This window comes from Saccopteryx leptura, chromosome 1, assembly GCF_036850995.1.
Source record: "Saccopteryx leptura isolate mSacLep1 chromosome 1, mSacLep1_pri_phased_curated, whole genome shotgun sequence".
Lineage (NCBI taxonomy): Eukaryota > Metazoa > Chordata > Mammalia > Chiroptera > Emballonuridae > Saccopteryx > Saccopteryx leptura.
In genome coordinates this window covers 4,442,510-4,462,192 of record NC_089503.1, presented here as the reverse complement: position 1 = coordinate 4,462,192, position 19,683 = coordinate 4,442,510, and the positions used below count along the sequence as shown (strand labels likewise).

General features: G+C 55.5%; 1 protein-coding gene across 1 annotated transcript in view; it reads left to right on the top strand.

Annotated features, from left to right (window-relative positions):
* Positions 1-19,683, top strand: part of ANO1 (anoctamin 1) — a 161,205-nt gene that overhangs the window by 58,343 nt on the left and 83,179 nt on the right. The window contains exon 2 of the mRNA XM_066383432.1: positions 19,061-19,233. Within this exon, the coding sequence (XP_066239529.1) occupies positions 19,061-19,233 (173 nt within the window). The remainder of the gene's footprint in view (positions 1-19,060; positions 19,234-19,683) is intronic.

Sequence of the window (19,683 nt, the reverse complement as noted above, 5' to 3'; positions counted from 1 at the left end):
TTTCCATTAATCAAATTTTTTATTCCAAGTTCCCTTCTGTTGTCTGATGAATTATACACATTCCTTTATTATTGTATTCAAATGCAACCCTGGCTTTTTAGAGTATGTCTATAAATAGTGCTCTTACACTCACTTTTGGACAATGCCAAAACCTCAAATGTTTTCCATTTCCTTGACCCCTCATGTATTACTTCTATTCATATATTAACACCTGCAAGGCATTATTATCACCATGCTATACAATCAGTAGCCATCTGGATTTGCCCACATTGTTACCCTTTCGTTTTGGAAAGATACTTTCTCTAGGTATAGAATCCTAAATCAGCCATTATTTCCTTCCAGCAATTTAAATAGGCTGTTTCTATCGTCTTTGGCTTCCATTGTCTCTGTGGAAATGTCAGCGTAATTACTGGTCTTTTGAAAATAGTCTTTTCTTTCCCCCTGGGGCTGCTTTTAGGATTTTTTTTAATAAATAAATTTTTATTTTAATGGGGTGACATCAATAAATCAGGGTACATATATTCAAAGAAAACATTTCCAGGTTATCTTGTCATTTAGTTCTGTTGCATACCCATCACCCAAAGAGAGATCGTCCTCCGTCACCCTCTATCCAGTTTTCTTTGTACCCCTCCCCCTCCCCCTCTCCCTCCTTCCCTCCCCCACCCCCCATAACCACCCCACTCCTGTCCATGTCTCTTAGTCTCGTTTTTATGTCCCACCAATGTATGGAATCCTGCAGTTCTTGTTTTTTTCTGATTCACTTATTTCACTCCACATAATGATATCAAGATTCCACCATTCTGTTGTAAGTGATCCGATGTCATCATTTCTTCTAGCTGAATAGTATACTATGGTGTATATGTGCCCCATCTTCTTTATCCAGTCTTCTATTTTTTTTTACAGTGATTAAAAGCCTTTAGGCAAACTCTTGGCCAATACAGCAAGAATCCATAAAAGAGTAGTGTCCTTAACATGTTCACCAAGTCCAATTTGGCCCCATCACCATGCCAAATTCCTGAAAAATGCAACCCAACCACAGTTCAGTCTGTTAGGAGCTGTCACAGGGAGCAGGAGTCCAGGAAAAGTCCACATCCAGGAAAAGTCGTCATGGCACTAGAATTGTTGTCACCATTTCCTTGTCTTTTCATTTTCGCCAGTTTCACCGTGATGTGCCTAGGTGTGGTTTCTTTTGTCTGTGCCTACTTGAGCTTACAGAGCTGCTCACTAGCTAGTGGTGGGATTCAGCCAGTTCGCACCAGTTTGGTAGAACCGATACCTAATTTTTTGTTGAGTTTGGCAAACTGATTGTCAAAATGGCACTTGTAATCAGGGTTCTCTCTAAGGTAGAAATCACAAATTACATAACTTACTCTTTTTTAACGTTCATCTGTGTGACGGTGTATTCTAAGCACCTGTAGTAATGTTCACTCCACCCATAGGTGAAAAAAAAAATTGCCAAGTGGTGTCATACCAATCAAGAAGCAATATGGAAATATCTTAAATAACAGTTTTATTGGTTTGTTTTTTTTTTGGTCAGGTATTATTTAATATTTTTTCATTAACATTTTAAAACTCTTATAATCTAGTTTTGTGTACCTCTTTTATTGTTCATATTTAAGTATTCAATGCATGAAATAATAAACCACCTTTCCTTTCCATGTATCCTTTTTTCTTTTTCTTCTTCTTCTTAAAACAGTCATTAGGGCCGAGAACTAACTGGTTGTTAAATAATTTGAAACCCACTGCTCATATCCAAAACTAAACATGGCCTGTCTCTTCTACCAGTTGTAGACAATCCTTGCTCAAACTCTTTTTTAAATATTTCCCTTGGGCCCTGGCCGGTTGGCTCAGCGGTAGAGTGTCGGCCTGGCGTGCGGGGGACCCGGGTTCGATTCCCGGCCAGGGCACATAGGAGAAGTGCCCATTTGCTTCTCTACCCCCCCCCCCCTCCTTCCTCTCTGTCTCTCTCTTCCCCTCCCGCAGCCAAGGCTCCATTGGAGCAAAGATGGCCCGGGCGCTGGGGATGGCTCCTTGGCCTCTGCCCCAGGCGCTAGAGTGGCTCTGGTCGCAACAGAGCGACGCCCCGGAGGGGCAGAGCATTGCCCCCTGGTGGGCAGAGCATCACCCCTGGTGGGCGTGCCTGGTGGATCCCGGTCGGGCGCATGCGGGAGTCTGTCTGACTGTCTCTCCCCGTTTCCAGCTTCAGAAAAATACAAAAATATATATATATATTTCCCTTGACCCCTTTCTCTCTTCTCTTTCTCTGGAACCCCCATAGCACATAAGTTAGGTGTGTTCACCCAAATTTTTACGACTCCCTTGGCCTTTTCTGTTTTATGTACTTTTCCCTCCCTCCCTCTCTCTCTCTCTCTCTGCTTCAAATTGAAGATTTTCTACTAAACTATTTTCCAGTTTACTGATCTCTTCCACACTCATCTGCTCTTCTACCCATCTTTTGAATTCCTGTTTTTGACTTCAGACCTTCCATTCAATTATTATTTGTAGGTTCCAGGCCCTCCGGTGACATTCCCCAACTTTTCGTGTATTTTCTTTGCCGTAAGAATGTGCGTGTGCAGCAACCTCCAACATCCGGAGCTGCTGTCAGTCTGTTTCTGTTCCTGTTGTTTGTTTATTTCTACTTACTTTTCCTTGTTTGACCCCACTTCCTGCCACTTGTGGTCATTTTTCACTGACTCTTGGATGTTGTGTGTGAAAAATTGGGGGAGGGGGGAGGGTTCTGGGTGATGTTCACTCCCTCTAGAGCAGCGGTTCTCAACCTGTGGGTCGTGACCCCGGCGGGGTCGCCTAAAGCCATCGGAAAATACATAATGCACATCAGGTATTTACATTCCGAACCATAACTGTAGCAAAGTTACAGTTATAAAGTAGCCACCAGAATTATTTTTTGGTTTGGGGTCACCGCAACATGAGGAACTGTATTGCGGAGTCACGGCATTAGAAAGGTTGAGAACCACTGCCCTAGAGAGAGAGGATCTTTGGTCTCTTTGGCAGGTGGAATATGGACCGGTCCACTTGCTTCTATCAGGTTTGGAGATGATTTGAGGCTAGACATCAGGATCTGGGGAAGGCTGGTCTCCTTCTAGAATATCGCTATAGGGTTCTCGATAAAAAGCTCCTGAAAGGTCCTGGAGGATTTGCCAGGACCCCTGCCTCTAGGGTGGGCCCACCACACCACTCTGGCCTCCCCGGCACCGAGAGTCTCCTGAAACCAGCTGAGCAGAATGTTGGGCTCATATTCTCACGGTTCCTTCCTCCCTGGGAGCTCGGCCCTGGAGTCCTGTCTGCCTTGGCTGTCCTCCAAGTCCTTCCCACATGTAGGTTTCTCTGTTTTTGTTTTTCTCCAGCTTCTGTAGTTGTTCTTAACAGAAAGAGCACCCTACACAGTCACTATCTTGTGGTGGCGGGAAGCAGAGCCCCCATTACGGGTCTTCCGAGCTGCCCCCGGCAGGGCCTTTCACGCCGTCGAGGGGCGTACACGCAGAGTGTGGCTGTGAGAGTTGGAGCGTCAGACCGCGTGCTGAGGCAAGGCTTGTTCTGGGGGGTCTGGCCTAGGGGAGGGTCCCTATCTCTGCTGCTTCCAACTGCAGGACCTTGAGTAAGCCATCGGGCCTGTCGGGGCCTGAGTGCTTTCATCTGCAAAGTGCATGTAAGGATGCCCATACCATGGACTTCATAGACATCCCGTGGGGATGGGCCTTTGGGACACAGCCAGGCATACTTGGGGAAACAGGGAAGTGACTTCCTTCCTAATAAAGAAGATGCAATGGACCCCAACTATGGGGACAGAGTCAGGACAAGAGCCCTTTGCTGTTGTGAACATTCCACAGCCCTGAGGGACATCTGCAAATGTTTGTCGAGTTGGGCGTGTGCGCCAGGAAACCTTGCCCCAGGGGGCGTCTTGTGGACAGCCCTCAGGACACTTTCCTGAGGAGCTGGACCCCACCCACCAAGCAGAAGCAGAATAACCGAGAATAACATGCAGGGGTGTGGCGTGTTCGAGAGGTGAGGTGCAACGAGGCGGGCGGAGGGTCCAGGAGTTCCCTTCTCTCAGAGCCTCGTCCAGCATCCTCTCCTGGGGGGCTTCCCTGGACTCCCTGCCTGCCTGGATGAGGGCTTCCTTGTCCTGCGGTCCCACGGTCACCTGGGTGCACATCTGTCTCCCTGTGTGCACATCTGTCTCCCTGTGTGCACATCTACTCCCTGTGTGCACATCTGTCTCCCTGGGTGCACATCTGTCTCCTGTGTGCACATCTGTCTCCCTGTGTGCACATCTGTCTCCCTGTGTGCACATCTACTCCCTGGGTGCACATCTGTCTCCCTGGGTGCACATCTGTCTCCCTGGGTGCACATCTGTCTCCCTGTGTGCCTGAATGAGGCAGGTCCCCGTCAGGCCGCCCTCGATCCCCTGGGAGTGGCTGGGAAATCTCCAAGTGGGAAAACCCCTCACCCGCAGTGTCTAAAGCTCCCAGGTGAAGTGGGGGCTGTCTGGACCTTCATTTCATAAACATCGGCCAAGACACTGAACTCTCCCCCCCCCCCCCGGGGTAGGAAACGGTTCTAAGCCAGGGTGCGCCTGGTACTATCCGTTTGTCGAATGTGGGCAGAGAGGGGAGCTGGGGTGGGGGGGGAGGCACTCCCTAGGAAAGTGACCGGACTCCTGGGACCTAGATCCTTCCATCACATCAAAACAAGCCCAGCTCCACCGCGGTCTGCTGACCGGAGACCTTGCCACGAAAGTGGGCATTCTAGCTGAGCGGTTCCTGCCTTTCTTAAAGATAAAACCAAAATGTATGCTAATGTGAGTCTTACCACACAGGCATTCCCACTTGCAGGGGAACCTGGCCTTCCCCAGGCGTTCTCACCCACCGTTTCTTGGTGTCGCCTTACCGCGATAAGGAGCGCGCCTGTCACCGGAGAATGCGGTGTGCTTCCCCAAGAGCGGGCGCCCACGCCCCACCCCCCCCAACCCGCCGAACCCCATTTGTTCTGGAGAAATATGACCCGTCATAGCAAGGCTTTTTTCCCCTTCCTCTCTTTTGGTTATTTTCTGATACATCAAAATCCAAGCCGCCACCAGTACTGAGATGTGACAATAAGGGTCCTGAGCCGGCGGCCCCTTGAGGATTCCTCATCGGTCTGCTCTCGGCGGCTCCGGACTTTTCAGGCAACTCTTGCTCTGACTGTCGTTCCCACACACTCTCATTTCTTTCTCGTTTCTTCCCTTCCTTGATTCCTCTGGCGTCTTGGTCTGGAAACAAGTCTCCCCACTCCGGGCGGTGGGGGAGGGAACGCGGCGGGGGAGCCTTCTGCCCACATCCGTCTCCTTCCCGGGTGCACGGGTGGTTTTGCGATGCGAACCCCGAGAGTTCTCCTGCCAGGGGGCACATCCGTGGTCGGAGAGGGAAGGACGTCCGTGATCAGCTGGGTCCTTCCTGCTGCCATCAGGGGCTCCGAGGCCGTGCTGATGAGCTGGAGGCCCAGCCGCAGGGGTGGATCCGGGTCCGGGGTGGGGGTGCCGCAGCCTGTGCCCGCTGGGCTCCCCACACTTGCACGCAGGCCCTGATGGTCAGCAGGAGCCCCAGGCCTCTTCTCCAGCCCCCGCGGCAGCTGCTTCTCTGGCCTCAGCCCCACAGGTGAGAAGGAAATCTCCCCAGGCCATTGCTTATCTGAAAAACAGCCCTCTGCCTCCGATGGCCCCTGGTGCTGTCGACCATTTTTTTTCTTTGTTCTTTGTCCTACTTTTGCTCTGGAGAGATCTCTCAGATGGATGTCCTGGACCGAGCGGAGCTTTAAAGTTGTCCCCGGAGATCAGACAGATGCTGACCCCACCTCCCTCTTCCTGCTTGTGCTGGCCTCCAAATTCAAGGCCCTGGGCAGTGAACGGCTGTGTCAGTCCAGGCCAGACCAGGAAGAAGTAAACGTTTTCCTTGCCCCCCTCCCCCAAAATGGTTTCCTTCTTCCCTTTCCCGTATCTGTGGGACCTTCTCTCCCTTTCTCCACTTCCCCCCTCTCCAGATGTCCATGGGCCTGGTTCATCCATCAAAGTAATTTGGGAGAAGAAAGTCATTCACACCTTAGTGTGAATTAGATCAGTAGTTTGCCTTTTCTCGGGATGGTTGTCCTCTGCATCAATGAGAAGTTGAGAGCCCGCAGTAGAGACACTTGAGGCGGTTACGGTGGAACAGGAGTGAAGGGTGCAGGGGGAAGCTGACCTCAGAGGTCCCCTCCTCTGAGAGGAGGCATTCACACACACACAGGCTGCTAACCCCAAGATGTTGAAAGTGGGGTGTGGCCTCACCAAGGACAGAGAGGGGGCTGCTTGGCTGAGCAGGGAGGAGATGCAGGGAGCTGTGAGATCCAGCTGACTCTTCAGTCTTAGATGTTTCTCTTCTGGAGTAGTTGGGTGAAATGTAGGAGCAGGGCCGACTTTGCAAAGCCAGTTAGTTCCCTTTGAGACAAGTGGAGATGCCGCAGGGGCCCTCAGCTGCCTCCCCCTCCCCCCACAGAGGCAGTGAAGTCTCTGTCGCAGGGATTGGGCGTCATTAGAGGAGGCCACACACATTGTCTTGTCAGGGGTTGTGCCAGCTGTGGTGCTCGGGGGTCCATGGCTACAATGCACATTCGATAGCCTGCCATCCTGTGTCACCTCCCCCACAGCCGTCACCGTCCTCTGAAACGCTGGTTCACCTGCCTTTTTGTTCTTTGTCCGCCTCCCCCACCGGAAGGGAAGCCCTGTGGGAACAGGACTTGTCTGCGGTGTCATCCCGTGTCTCAGCACCCGCTCTGTGCCTGGTGCTCGGGGGTGTTCAGTGAAGGAATGAATGAATGGATGAATGAGTGTGTGCATGTCCATTGTGCGAACGGAGGAGCGGCCGAGAGGCCAGGCGTGGGAGTCGCTGGGCCTGACGGCTGTGCTCCTTCTGCTCAGTCCCCTCTGCACCTGTGACCATCACCGTGATAAACAGCGAGAACAAGCAGACAGCCAGACGCTGAGCTTCTCACCATAGTGGTGGCCCCTGGTGTCCGGGTGCTGAGGTCATGTTAGACATGGGATCCATGCTTCCCAAAAGCCTGTCTATAACTGGGACCAGTGAGGAGACAGGGGCCCCAGATTCTATAGAACGTGTCCAAGGACACATTGTGAGCATGCAGGAAGGGACCTGGGGTGGGGGTGGGGAGTAGAAAAGGATGCCTGGCACTGTCACTGGCTTCTCTGGAAAGTTCTTTTCTGATCGAGGCTTCTTAAAGTTCTCTGGGACCATCCCCTCTGCATCCGTCTGTCGAGCACCTGTTGTGTGTCAGGGCCAAAGGCAGGTCGCCTCCTCCTCCCCTTGGTGATGGGAGGGGTTGGGGGCAGGGCAGCCCAACTCTGGCTCCCCCACCCCCTCTCCAGGTTGCGGCACAGAGAAAAATTCTCTCCCGGGGAGTTTAAAGCCCATCCAGGTGCCGCAGTGTGGGCCGGCCCATCCCTGCGATGTCCAACAGGTTATGGCAAGTGCCCCAGGCACACGGCCCGAGGAGACACTAACATCACAGGGTCCCGTTCAGCCCTGGGCCCATGGACGGACACTGTTAGTTCAGAAGGGAAGCCCCTGCCTACCCTTATGAACCGCACCCGAAGGGGCCCAGAGGCCGGGAAAGGCCGGGTGACAATGTGGAAGGCCAGTTGCTGCTGGCGTCCAGGGTCCTGACAGGCGCTGCCCACATTGGTCACTCCGGGTCCTTCCGATCCCCTCTGCCTTGCTCCAGTGTCACCATTATAACCTAAGCTCTGTGTCACGGGATGGTCATGCCATAGGGACAACTAGGTGATGGACGCACCAACGGCCCCTCCCAGCTGCCCGCCCCTCCGGCCCTGCCACCCCCACCCTCCCTCCACTGTCCCCATGGGGACCTCCTCCGGGCTGGGCCCCCAGTGCTCCGGCCTGCAGGCCTTCCCCCTCCTTGGAGCAGCCGTCCCCTCCTCTTCATCTTCCTCGTTCCTGGTGATCTTTTTTTTTTTCTTTTTTTCTTTTTTTTTCTTTTTGTATTTTTCTGAAGCTAGAAACGGGGAGAGACAGTCAGACAGACTCCCGTATGCGCCCGACCGAGATCCACCCGGCACGCCCACCAGGGGCGATGCTCTGCCCACCAGGGGGCGATGCTCTGCCCCTCCGGGGCGTCGCCATATTGCGACCAGAGCCACTCTAGCGCCTGGGGCAGAGGCCAAGGAGCCATCCCCAGCGCCCGGGCCATCTCTGCTCCAATGGAGCCTTGGCTGAGGGAGGGGAAGAGAGAGACAGAGAGGAAGGGGGGGGGTGGAGAAGCAGATGGGCGCTTCTCCTGTGTGCCCTGGCCGGGAATCGAACCTGGGTCCCCCACACGCCAGGCCGATGCTCTACTGCTGAGCCAACCGGCCAGGGCCATCGTTCCTGGTGATCTTTGAGGGTTCAGCTCGGAAGCCACTCCCTCTGGAGAACCTTCTGGAAGCTACCGTGACCTTTTTTTTTTCCTTAGGCCCTTCCATGCTTCTGTAAGCCCCCCGACCCTGGTTTTCTGACTGTCCCAGGGAATCACAAACCCTGGGCAGGCAGCTCCGCCTCTACTGGGTGTCTGTGGCTCACAGCTCCGAGCTGCACGTGGCGGGACCTTCCGTGAGCATGCCGACTGCCCCACGGAGGGGGAGGCTTCCTCCCCCAGTCTGGGGAGCCCAGCCCCGCTCCCTCCCTGGATAAGGGCCCACGGCAACGGGAGGCTGACAGGGGCTTGTCGATGGGGCTTTGGGGGCAGCTGGACCTGTGGCCGCTGGCACCTGCTCCGGAGGCCCTGTCGTCTGGGAAATGTTCTTGTTCCACACGGTGCTGGAATCCGTGGACACTGGCTAGGGGAGTGTTTTTTCACTGGCTCGCGCTGCTGACAAACTCTCTGGCAACCTGCGGCATCCGGCTCTGCCGGGAACGCTGCGGAGAATAAGAAAGACAGAGGTCCCTGCGCTCCCAGGGCGGAGAGAAAATAAAGGTCAGGTGACTGGTGCATTGGAGGAACAAAGGGGCCTGGAGCAAGGACCAGGGAAGCTCTCTGGAAAGACCACGTTTGATCAGGGGACATGAGCGAGGGAAAGGAACTCCTGTGCAGCCACCAGCAAATATCTGCTCCGTGGGGAGGGGAGCCTAGTGGTCCCAGTGGTCAATTAAGGGAAAACAGTCCCCTTTGTCTGGTCCCCAAGGTAGACAGGCTGTGGACTGCGACCCGGAGCAGGAAGGGAGGGTCTGCCACCCGTCTCCTCCCAGGAAAAGCTGTCCCCAAATGTCGCCGGTGCTGCACAGACCCAGCTAGCTCCAAGGACCGACAGCCACGTGCCTGTTCTCTCCAAGGCACATTTACGAAGGCTGGGCTGGCCTGTCCATCCCGTCACACACACACTCACACACACACACACTCACACACTCACACACACACTCACACGCTCACACACACACACACTCACACACGCTCACACGCACACACACACGCTCACACACACACAATCACACACACACACTCACTCACACACACATACACACTCACACACTCACACACTCACATACACTCACACACACACACTCACACACACTCACACACACACAATCACACACACACTCACACACACTCACACACACTCACACACAATCACACACACACTCACACACACATACACACTCACACATTCACACACACACTCACACACACTCACACACACTCACACTCACACACTCACACACACACGCTCACACACACACTCACACACTCACACTCACACACTCACACACACACACTCTGGACAGGAGAACGACCCGTTAACCTGGCCTTCACCAAATGATCTTCGTGACTCTGCTCACACAAGGCCCGCTCCATCTCTGGGCACCATCAGAGTTTCTGCTTTCCTTTGGGAAGGAACTGGGCCACCGCCATCCCCCCGCCCCCGACAGGTGTCCCCTCCTGCAAGGTGGCTGGAAGGAGCCGTGGTGGTTCTGCAGGGAGAGGAGGGGTCTGGGGCGCCCTGGGTGGTCTTCAGGAAGGAACAGCCCGGGGCTACGGAAAATCTTCCCGGTGCTCCTGCTGGGGGTCAGATTGTAGGACAAAAAGTAAGCAATCCTTTCCCACTCCTCCTGCTGCTCGGGGCGGGCGGAAGGTCAGGAGGAAAATGGAGATATTTGGTTTTCCAGAAAGTCCGATCTCAGACCTGCTGACTCCCACACAAGAAGCAGCAGGGACGCAGCCTGCTGGGCAGCTCTGGGCAGCGAGCCGTGGGGGCAGAGGCCGGGCGCCCCACGGTGGCCTGTGGCCCTGACAGGTCTGTGTGACCACCAATCTGGGAGGATCTGCATGGCGACAAGCGGCCGTCCTGGAGTGATGGGTTTGGGGACCACTGATTATACACACGTGAGGGGGCAGGTGACACTTTGGGTCCATTTGTAAGCCTTTATGGATGAGCCAGAGTGTGTGTGTGTGCGTGTGTGTGTGCGTGTGTGTGTATTTGTGTGTGTGTGTATTTGTGTGTGTGTGTATTTGTGTGTGTATTTGTGTGTATTTGTGTGTGTGCATGTGTGTGTATTTCTGTGTGTATTTGTGTGTGTGCATGTGTGTGTATTTGTGTGTGTGCGTGCGTGTGTGTATTTGTGTGTATTTGTGTGTGTATTTCTGTGTGTATTTGTGTGTGTGTATTTGTGTGTGTGTTTGTGTGTATTTGTGTGTGTGTATTTGTGTGTGTATTTGTGTGTGTGTATTTGTGTGTGTGCATGTGTGTGTATTTGTGTGTGTGCATGTGTGTGTATTTGTGTGTGTATTTGTGTGTGTGCATGTGTGTATTTGTGTGTGTGCATGTGTGTGTATTTCTGTGTGTATTTGTGTGTGTGCATGTGTGTATTTGTGTGTGTGCGTGTGTGTGTGTATTTGTGTGTGTGTATTTGTGTGTATTTCTGTGTATTTCTGTGTGTATTTGTGTGTGTGTATTTGTGTGTATTTGTGTGTGTATTTGTGTGTATTTGTGTGTGTATTTGTGTGTGTGCATGTGTGTGTATTTGTGTGTGTATTTGTGTGTGTGCATGTGTGTATTTGTGTGTATTTGTGTGTGTATTTCTGTGTGTATTTGTGTGTGTATTTGTGTGTATTTGTGTGTGTATTTGTGTGTGTGTATTTGTGTGTATTTGTGTGTGTGTATTTGTGTGTATTTGTGTGTGTGTTTGTGTGTGTATTTGTGTGTATTTGTGTGTGTGTATTTGTGTGTGTGTATTTGTGTGTGTGTGTATTTGTGTGTGTGTATTTGTGAGTGTGTGCATGTGTGTGTATTTGTGTGTGTGTATTTGTGTGTGTGTATTTGTGTATATTTGTGTGTGTGTACTTACTAACTCTACAGGACACGACCCTTTGGGTTTTGTCTGCAGAAGGAAAGGGGCTGAAAGGGCTCAGTTGATTCGCTGTCGGTTGTGAATGCATTCCGCAAAGACAGAGACTTCTCTCCGCCCCTCCCACGTTTGATTTCTTCAAGAGCAAACCGGTGGGGCCCAAACGTGTGGACTCTCTGGCTCGACTCCGTGCCTTTGTCCTAGGTCCCCGGGGCTCGCTCTGAAATCATTTTCAGGCATAAAAATCTGGAGCTATCAAATCACAACAACGTAGCCGGGAGCTGACCCTAGGGGGTGCGGGGGGGGGGGACAGATGGCAGACGAGATAATGCAACAAGTGATGCAGACGGTGGGAGGTGGGCAAGGCTATGGGGGAAGCAGAGCCGAGAAGGTGGTCAAGGCGGGGGTGGGGGTCAGAGAACGAGTGCGTGAGTGAGGGGATGATGGGGAAGTGAGGGAAGGCCTCTGCCCGGGAAGGTGTGAGGGAATGCGTGAGCAAAGGCAACCAGTCGATGAAGGAGTGGTGGGGTGGCGAGCGAGCGAGTCAGTCAATGAGCAAATAAATCGTGGGCGAGTGAACGAATGAGCCCCCCCCAACCAGCCAGCCTGGTGCTGTCAGAGGAGGTGAGGGCCAGGACCCCCGAGCCGTCTCCTCGGGGACCCACACCTTGAGCGCTGGCCTGACCCCAGTGTCCAGGCGTCCTTGGTGGGGTGGAGGCGGCTCAGTCAGACGCACCCCGCCCCCGCCGTGCACATGCAGCCGACCCCTGCAGCAGTGGGTCCTGCGTGTCCCGTGATGAGGTGGGCACGGAGATGTCCTCCACCACACGGAGGACCCCTCGGAGGACGCGCTCGGGGAGGGGTAGCGGCCGGTGCATTTCCTTTGGTCTCCAAGCAGAGAGCTCGCTCACCTCTTCCACTAAAAGCCTGTGTGACCAGCTGTGTAACCAGATATGTTTTGTAATTGAAGATGATTCTGTCAACTATTCGATGAATGTGCCTCCAATTGGCCCTTGGGCACAGGTGGTTTTCTCTAAATCCGTGCTTTGCCAATAACGCTCAATAAATTAGCTGGTGGTTGTTGTTTTTTTCTTAAACCATAAAAGAGTCCGATGTAAGTCTGCAGGGTACATGGTATGTCAGTGTAGGTATGCAGCAGAAATAAAAGCCATCCGATGGGTTTCCGTCAGGAGTAGGAGAGGGCTCTGTGGCTAAGCTGTCTGTTCCATCGTCACGAGGACCAGCCGACCACACGAGGCTCTGAGCCTGGTCTGAACTGGGACGGGCTGTGAGTATGAAGTCCACAGCAGGTTTCCGGGAGGGGGAAAGAATAAGACTCAAATTCCTCTCTCTTTAATAATGCTTATTTTGATTATATGCTGAAAAGGTACTATTTTATACAGTAGGCCACGCCAAATGCTTTACTGATTTCACCTGATTGTTTTTACGCTCTAACATGGCTGCTGGAACCGCTCAGATTGCCCATGTGGCTGGCATGGCCTCACGCTCCTGTTGGGCGGTGCTCCGCTGCGGGGGGGCCCTCCGTGAGCACCCCGAGAAGTCCCCACAGGAGGAGGAGGACTGAGGTTGGAACCTGGTGGAGGTTCTGACCTCCGGCGTTGGGTTGGGGAGATCCATTGACTTGGCCGGTAAGCCCCTCCACGCTGGCTCATTGGCTCATTAGTAGGTCCCGCAAACATCAGGCCATTGCTTTGGCTGGGTGCCCAGCGGGCAGCCCCTGGGCATGCAGGACACTGTGTTCCCCTGAGAGAACCTTGCAGCCCACAGCTCGGCTCAGGATGGGGAGCCTGGACCTGCCTCGGGCCCTGACACAAGGCAGACACTGGCCCCGAGTCATACACATGTGAAGACATGTGAACACCAGGGCTTCCAGGGAGAGGCCATCCGGGGTCCCACAGAAAGGCTGGGAGTTCATTGATTCCAGTCCCGGGGTCTCACAGGATAGTGTTGGCGTCTTCCCACAAAGGTTCCAAAGCCTTGCTGTCTGTCCAGGGGCCTGTGGCTTTGTTTGATCGTCGGGGACAGCTGTGTGAGGCTGCACTGGTCCAAGAGGGTCCCAGCAAGTGCCTGTGACATTGCCTATGACATCAGTGCAGCCAGTGCCTATGACATCAGGGTCCAGCCCCCCCGGAGATGGCACTTTAAGGAAATGAAGGGTTGGGCATGGTCACTGACCCCAGGGGAGCAATAATGCAGGCGTGGTGCTCTCTCTCCCTCCCTCCCTCTCTCTCTCTCTCTCTCTCTCTCTCTCTCTCTCACACACACACACACACACACACACACACACACACACGGAGGGTGCAGGGCTGTCAGGCTGTGTGGTGACAACAGCTTCAGTCAGGTGCACGCGCCCCCACTGTGGCAGGGTCCCACGTCCCAGCCCAGCTCGGAGCCGGGGGATTCGAGCAGCCTTCGGCCAGCAGGACCCGGTCCTTGTCTCTCAGAGGCCCTTGGATCTGGAGGACAGCACACCCGGGGAGGCAGGCCCCGCCTCCATCAACGGGGTTAAGATCAGAGAGATTCCTTCCTGTGTGAGACATGGAAACCCTTTGTTCTCGTGGGGGTCTTGATGGGCGCACTTGCTATTGCTCAGAGCCGGGCAATCTGAAGTTCTTCTCTCAAACCCCGGGGAGGAGAATTAAACCAGCAGACAAGGCCTTCCTTTTGAGAAGTGTGGAGTCAGCAGGGCCAGCCGTGATGAGGAGTTTCCGTAATCTGCTGGGCAGGGTGGCTGTCCCTTCTCCCGTCCGGATCCCACATCCACAGAGCGGCTGTCCCCATCCCCTGTCCACTGTCCCCTGGGAGGCAGGCATCCTCACAGGGATTAATGCTGCGATTCCCTTCGTTGCCCGGGAGGAGGGAGCTGTTTGAGACTCAAGTCTGGACTTCTTTCTCCAAGGCAGGGACCCCCCTCCCCAGCTGGGGTGGCCGGGTGGCAGTGGGGGGGGGGGCAGGACATCTGTGTGAAGCCACTTCCAGAATATAAGAACACGAGCTGGTATTTGTAGAGGGCTTAGCGGGGTGCTGGCTGGCCGTAAGCATCGAACCACACTGCTTGTTAAATAAATAAACAGACGGGGGGGGGGGGGGGACTGCGGCCGGTGTGGCAAGGGGGAGGGGGGAAGAGTGTGGGAATAACGCTGGAGGCAGAGAATGATGGGGCAGAAATGGGCCCGAGTGCCCGGACAGAGGCTGGAGCCGGGCCAGCGGAACCAACATGAGTAATACAAGAGATCCGGACCAGAGAGGCTTCCGGGAGGAGGCTGCTGAGCTGGCCACGCTCGAACCCACCCCGGGCACGTTTTAGAGTTCTTAGGAATTCTCAGAAGGCGGAGTCTCCGAAAACCCTGGGTTGGAAACAACAGCCATGGGTTCTGGGAGGGAGGGGGGACAGAAGGCCACCCCCAGACAGAACTTCACGCTTTGGCTGCACTCCAGAACGCTGGGCCGGTGGTTTCCGCGCCCGTGCCCATGGAGTCTCCCGAGCCAGCTGCAGCTTCCCAGGCCTCCACTCCGGGCTCTGACATCATCAAGGGAAGGAAATGACCGCGGTCCCGTCTCCCGCCCACCGTCTCTGAGTTATAAGTTCCACAGGCACGTCTTTCCCGGGATAATTACACCCCAAGTCCCTTTTAAGCGAGTTAGGTCATACACCTGTTTGGCGTTGCCCACGGGAGCCAGCTCAGGAGTGGAGTGGCCGCTGACGCTCACAATGGCCCTGAGTCAGGAGCTGCTCGATTCTTCCATGCTCCTCCCCACCCCCTACCCCAGCCATCCTGCACCAACAGCCTCTGCTTAGCACCTCTGAGTGCAGAGATCTACTGGGCAGAGAGCTGCCCTGCGCAGGGGTGGCTGGACCCGGGCACACAGCAGCCCCCGCTGCCCGGCAGGAGCCCCCCTGCCAACCCCGGGCAGCCCCAGGGCCATCTGTGTATTTTGTAATAGCAAAGCAGACCTGCTCCCTCAAGCTCTCTCATTCTGCGGGCTGAATTCATGGAATGAGCCCTACCCTCTGGGCTGGGACCGTCATCCAAACATTTCACCTCTCCAGGACTCCACATTCTCACCTGAGAAATGTGTGGTGATAAGGTTGGTGCCTCCTCCCCACCCCTAAGTCTTCCCTGAGACTACAGAGGAGAACCACTGATTGCTCCCAGGGGACATGTGACAAAGTCTGGAGACATTTTTGGTGGTCACCCTGGGGGGGAGAACAGAGGTGCTACAAATATCCTGGTGGCCAGGAAGGTGGCTAAATCCACCACCAGGACAAGGACCAACCCAGCATCACATGTCAGCAGTGCCCCCGTGATCACCACATACGAGACCACCCTGGAACAGCCCCTGACCTGGGCCGCCACTGCCAGGGGAGTCGGAGGGCCCTGTTCTGCCATCCTTTGCAGAACTTGGCAGTATTGCCTGGTCACTGAGTTGCAGATGGCCCAGTGAGCGCTCAGACTCAGACGTGTGTCACTAGGTAGAGGGCAAGGTGTCCTTTCCAGTGGCAGCCAAGGAAGTGAAACCGATGTGGAGAATCAGACACTGTAGGAAAAGGTGCCCTTCTGTGCCCCTAACTGCCCCCTGACGCTCGCTCAGCCACCTCCTGCATCCCTTGTCACTTGGTGCCTATGTTCCTAGTATTAAAATGTCAGCAGAGACATCAGTGTCTGATGGTGGGTGACATCAGAGTGGACACGAAAGGGCAACACCGTGACAAACAGGGTGAGCGGTGACACCTAGAACGTCCCATCATCCAATGCCCCGTGGAGACTAACGAAGCTGGTTGTGAGGAATTCATGGGCTGGGGTTTCATCCTGCTGCTGAAATCCTCCCTTTGTGTTTTTAATGATGAGAACCACCGGGTCACAAAGAAAACCGCAGAGTTAAGGCAACAACAGTTGATTTAAAAAGCCTGTCCGTAATAGCAACTCAAAGTAGAGGCAGAATTCCCACCAGGAAGCCCACGGTGTGAGAGCTGAGAGAGGGGCCCTGTGAAGCCCTCTAACTTGGGAGATAACGGAGAAGAATCCAGTTGCGCCTCCCCGATTTGGGTGGAATGTCATGTGTACTTTTTGTTGGTCCCTGAGACCCTGAGATCCAGGAACATCCAGCCCTGACTGAGAGTGGCCTGGAGGCGGAACTGATTCCTGCTGGTCATCCACTCCTGGGTCTCCCGTCCAGGTGCGGAAGCATTTCCACACTGTCCACCTGGGACGGCTGGGGGAGGGGTGAGAGGGGGCAGAACGCCGGGAGAGGGGCAAAGCAAGGAAGGCTACTGCGGTGTGGCCAACAGAAGTGACGTGTGGCGGGCAAGCAGATGTCTTAAACAGCTGGCTAAGGCACAAATCACAGACACAAGAGGGGAAGCACAGCTTCTCAGGCGAAGCCATAGTGGGCACCGTCCCAGAAAGAAGTAAGGAGGTGCCGTGCCTAAGAGACTGTCCCCCGCCCTGTAGCCCCCAAAAGGGCTCAGCTCCCCTCTCGGGGTCAGAAAAGTCACTTCCCAAATTTTGGGGGAATGCCAGTGTATCCAGAATTGAGGAAACACCTCATCACTCTTCTTCACAAATTATACCTCGTAGACTTCTGAAAGACCCTTTGTCCTTGAAAATAAATTTAGAAAGAAAGACACGAGGGTTACACAATCTTGGTTGTTTACCAACAAGGATAAGAGAATGAAGTTACATAATCCTGTGTCTGTTTGTGTGTGATTCTTCCCTGTGTGTGTGTGTGGGGGGGGGGTGATTCTTCCCAGCTCTAAAAACGTGAACTTTTAGGCGTGACAGAGACCATGGAGAGCTGTTTCCGGCGGAGACTTGGCCAGCCTAGCGCCCTTTTTCAAACCTGTTATCCCTGTCTGAGGTGCAGACAAAGGGTCCTTTAGGGCCACTCAGCACCCACTGGCAAGGCCGGCCCAGGGACGGAGTGACTTTCCTGAACCTCTCCAAGTTCACACACTGGAGGCTAAATTAGGGGGAGGGGTGGAGAGGGGAGGTCAGGGCAGAGACAAGATGGCAGCAGTGGTCACAGCGGCCTCCGCTCCCCAGCCGCCACCAGCGCCTGGCGCTGAGCTGCAGCTTCACACACACTTGAGGCCCTCCCAGAGGAGGCAGAGCTCAGCGAGGCTCCGGACGCTGGCTCGCCCAAGGTCACAGGGCTGGGAAGGGCCAGAGCTGGAGCCCAACGCCATCCCATCTCCCCCACCCCGTCCTGTCTGATTCCAGCGTCCACCCTTGGAACCATGGCATGCTGGTGACATCATCACTTTGGAAGGCAGCTTTCTTACCACTTCTTGTAGGCCCTGAGTATCCCTCAGGGGCCATGCATGGAGCAGTTGTTGAGTGCCAACTGTATGAACCCTCTGAGAAATGATTGAAGGGGAGTAAAGAAAGCAAGGGCTGTGATTGAGGGCAAATTCTTGGGGCCCTGTGCTTGGGTGGTGGGGCAATCCAGGAGGGCTTGCTGGAGGCGGCGGCATTGGCGCACAGCTTGAAGAACCAACAGGATGTAGGGAGGCAGAGGAAAGGGAAACTTTATTCCCACTGGGCAGGGTTGCCGGTGTGGCCCCTGAGGACTAAACCTGGGTGTGGCTGCCCCTCGAGACCTCTGTCCTCCTCCTGCCAGGGTAGAGGATTAAAAAACCTACTGTGCACCAGGTGCCTGCTGGTCCTGGGAAGAGAGCAATCGAAGTCACTGTCCCTCCCTCAGGGAGGCAGTAGAGAGTCATGCAAGGAGTGCAGCCAACCGGGCAGGAACGCACACCCCACCCCCTTCCTTGGCCTTCAACCCCCCCCCTTCTGCAAAATGAGGACCAGGCTGTGGGGGTTGAACAAGATGCGCTGTGTAAGGGTCTCTGCTCCTGCGGGGCCACAGGACACTAAGGGTCTCTGCTCCTGCGGGGCCACAGGACACTAAGGGTCTCTGCTCCTGCGAGGCCACAGGACACTAAGGGTCTCTGCTCCTGCGGGGCCACAGGACACTAAGCATTCCTTAAATGGGGGCTGCAGGCAACACTAGGGGGGGTCCAGAGAGATGCTTACCCTGGGGGAGGCACGCCCTGGGCCAGGGCCAGCTGGGGAGGGCGGGCCTGGAGAACACAGGGGAGGCTCCCCGGAGGAGGTGACACTGAGTGATAGCAGGAGTCTGCCAGCGGGCGGAGGGGGTAGAGGCAGGGAGGGAATTCCTGACTTCACTCTCAGAGGCGCCTCTCCGCGTGCAAGGCGACCCGACACAGAAGGGCGACGTTTGGAGACTTTTTATTTAAGGTGGGGGCTGCTGGGAGTTTCCTCCCAAGTATGAAATCTTGGCCACCCTCAGAAACATCCAAGGGGCGCTTTCCCCGGATAAAAATAAAACTTGGAGGGGGCCCGCAGGAACGCAATACTTTCTTCCTGTGTTTAAATTTCTACGGAAAATCTGACCGGCGGCCGCCGCCCCAGTTCTGAGCGGGCGCAGAGAGCTTATATCTTTCTTTAAGGAAAAGAGAGCAGGGCGGACGGCCCGGCGGAGCAGGCAGTCGGCCCCCGGACCCGGCAGGGTGGGCGCACGGGGCGCGGGCCGGCGGGCGACCGAGGGCGGCGGGCGGAGCGGGAGGCCCGGCCCCCTGCGAGCGAGCGAGCGAGCGCGCCCGCCGCGAACGCTGCCGTGTCCGCTTACAGAGGCCGCTGGGGCCGTGGATGGGGAGGGCGCGCCGCCCGGCGGTCCCGGCGCACAAGCGGCCGCGATGAGGGTCAACGAGAAGTACTCGACACTCCCGGCCGAGGACCGCAGCGTCCACATCATCAACATCTGCGCCATCGAGGACATCGGCTACCTGCCGTCCGAGGGCACAGTGAGTGCGGGCGGCCGCGACCCGGCGGGAGGGCCGCGCACCTGCGCTGCGCCCGGGGGAAGGGCGGCAAGGGGGGGACTGGGACTCGAGGGGCTTGGGGCGCGTGCGGGGCGCCCACCGCTGCACGTGGGACGCGACCGCCGACACGCACACGGTCTGCGGGTCCGGGGCGGGGTGCCCACCCGCCCCATGCGGCGTCCCCCGCCCGGATCCGGGGCTGCGCGTCTCGGCTCGCAGTCCCTCCGCCCCGGGCCCGGAGCCCAAGCCCGAGAGCACGGCTGGGGCCCACCGTGGGACGTTCCCTTCCAGCTTGGGTTCGCCAGGGTTTGGGTAAGAGGAGCCGCCTCGCTGGAAGAGGGTGGCAGCCTCCAGGCCCCACGGCGCCGCCACCCTCTGGCGACAGCTGCGCCCCGCCGGCGTCTCCCTCACCTGCCCTGGGCGCGTGGAGTT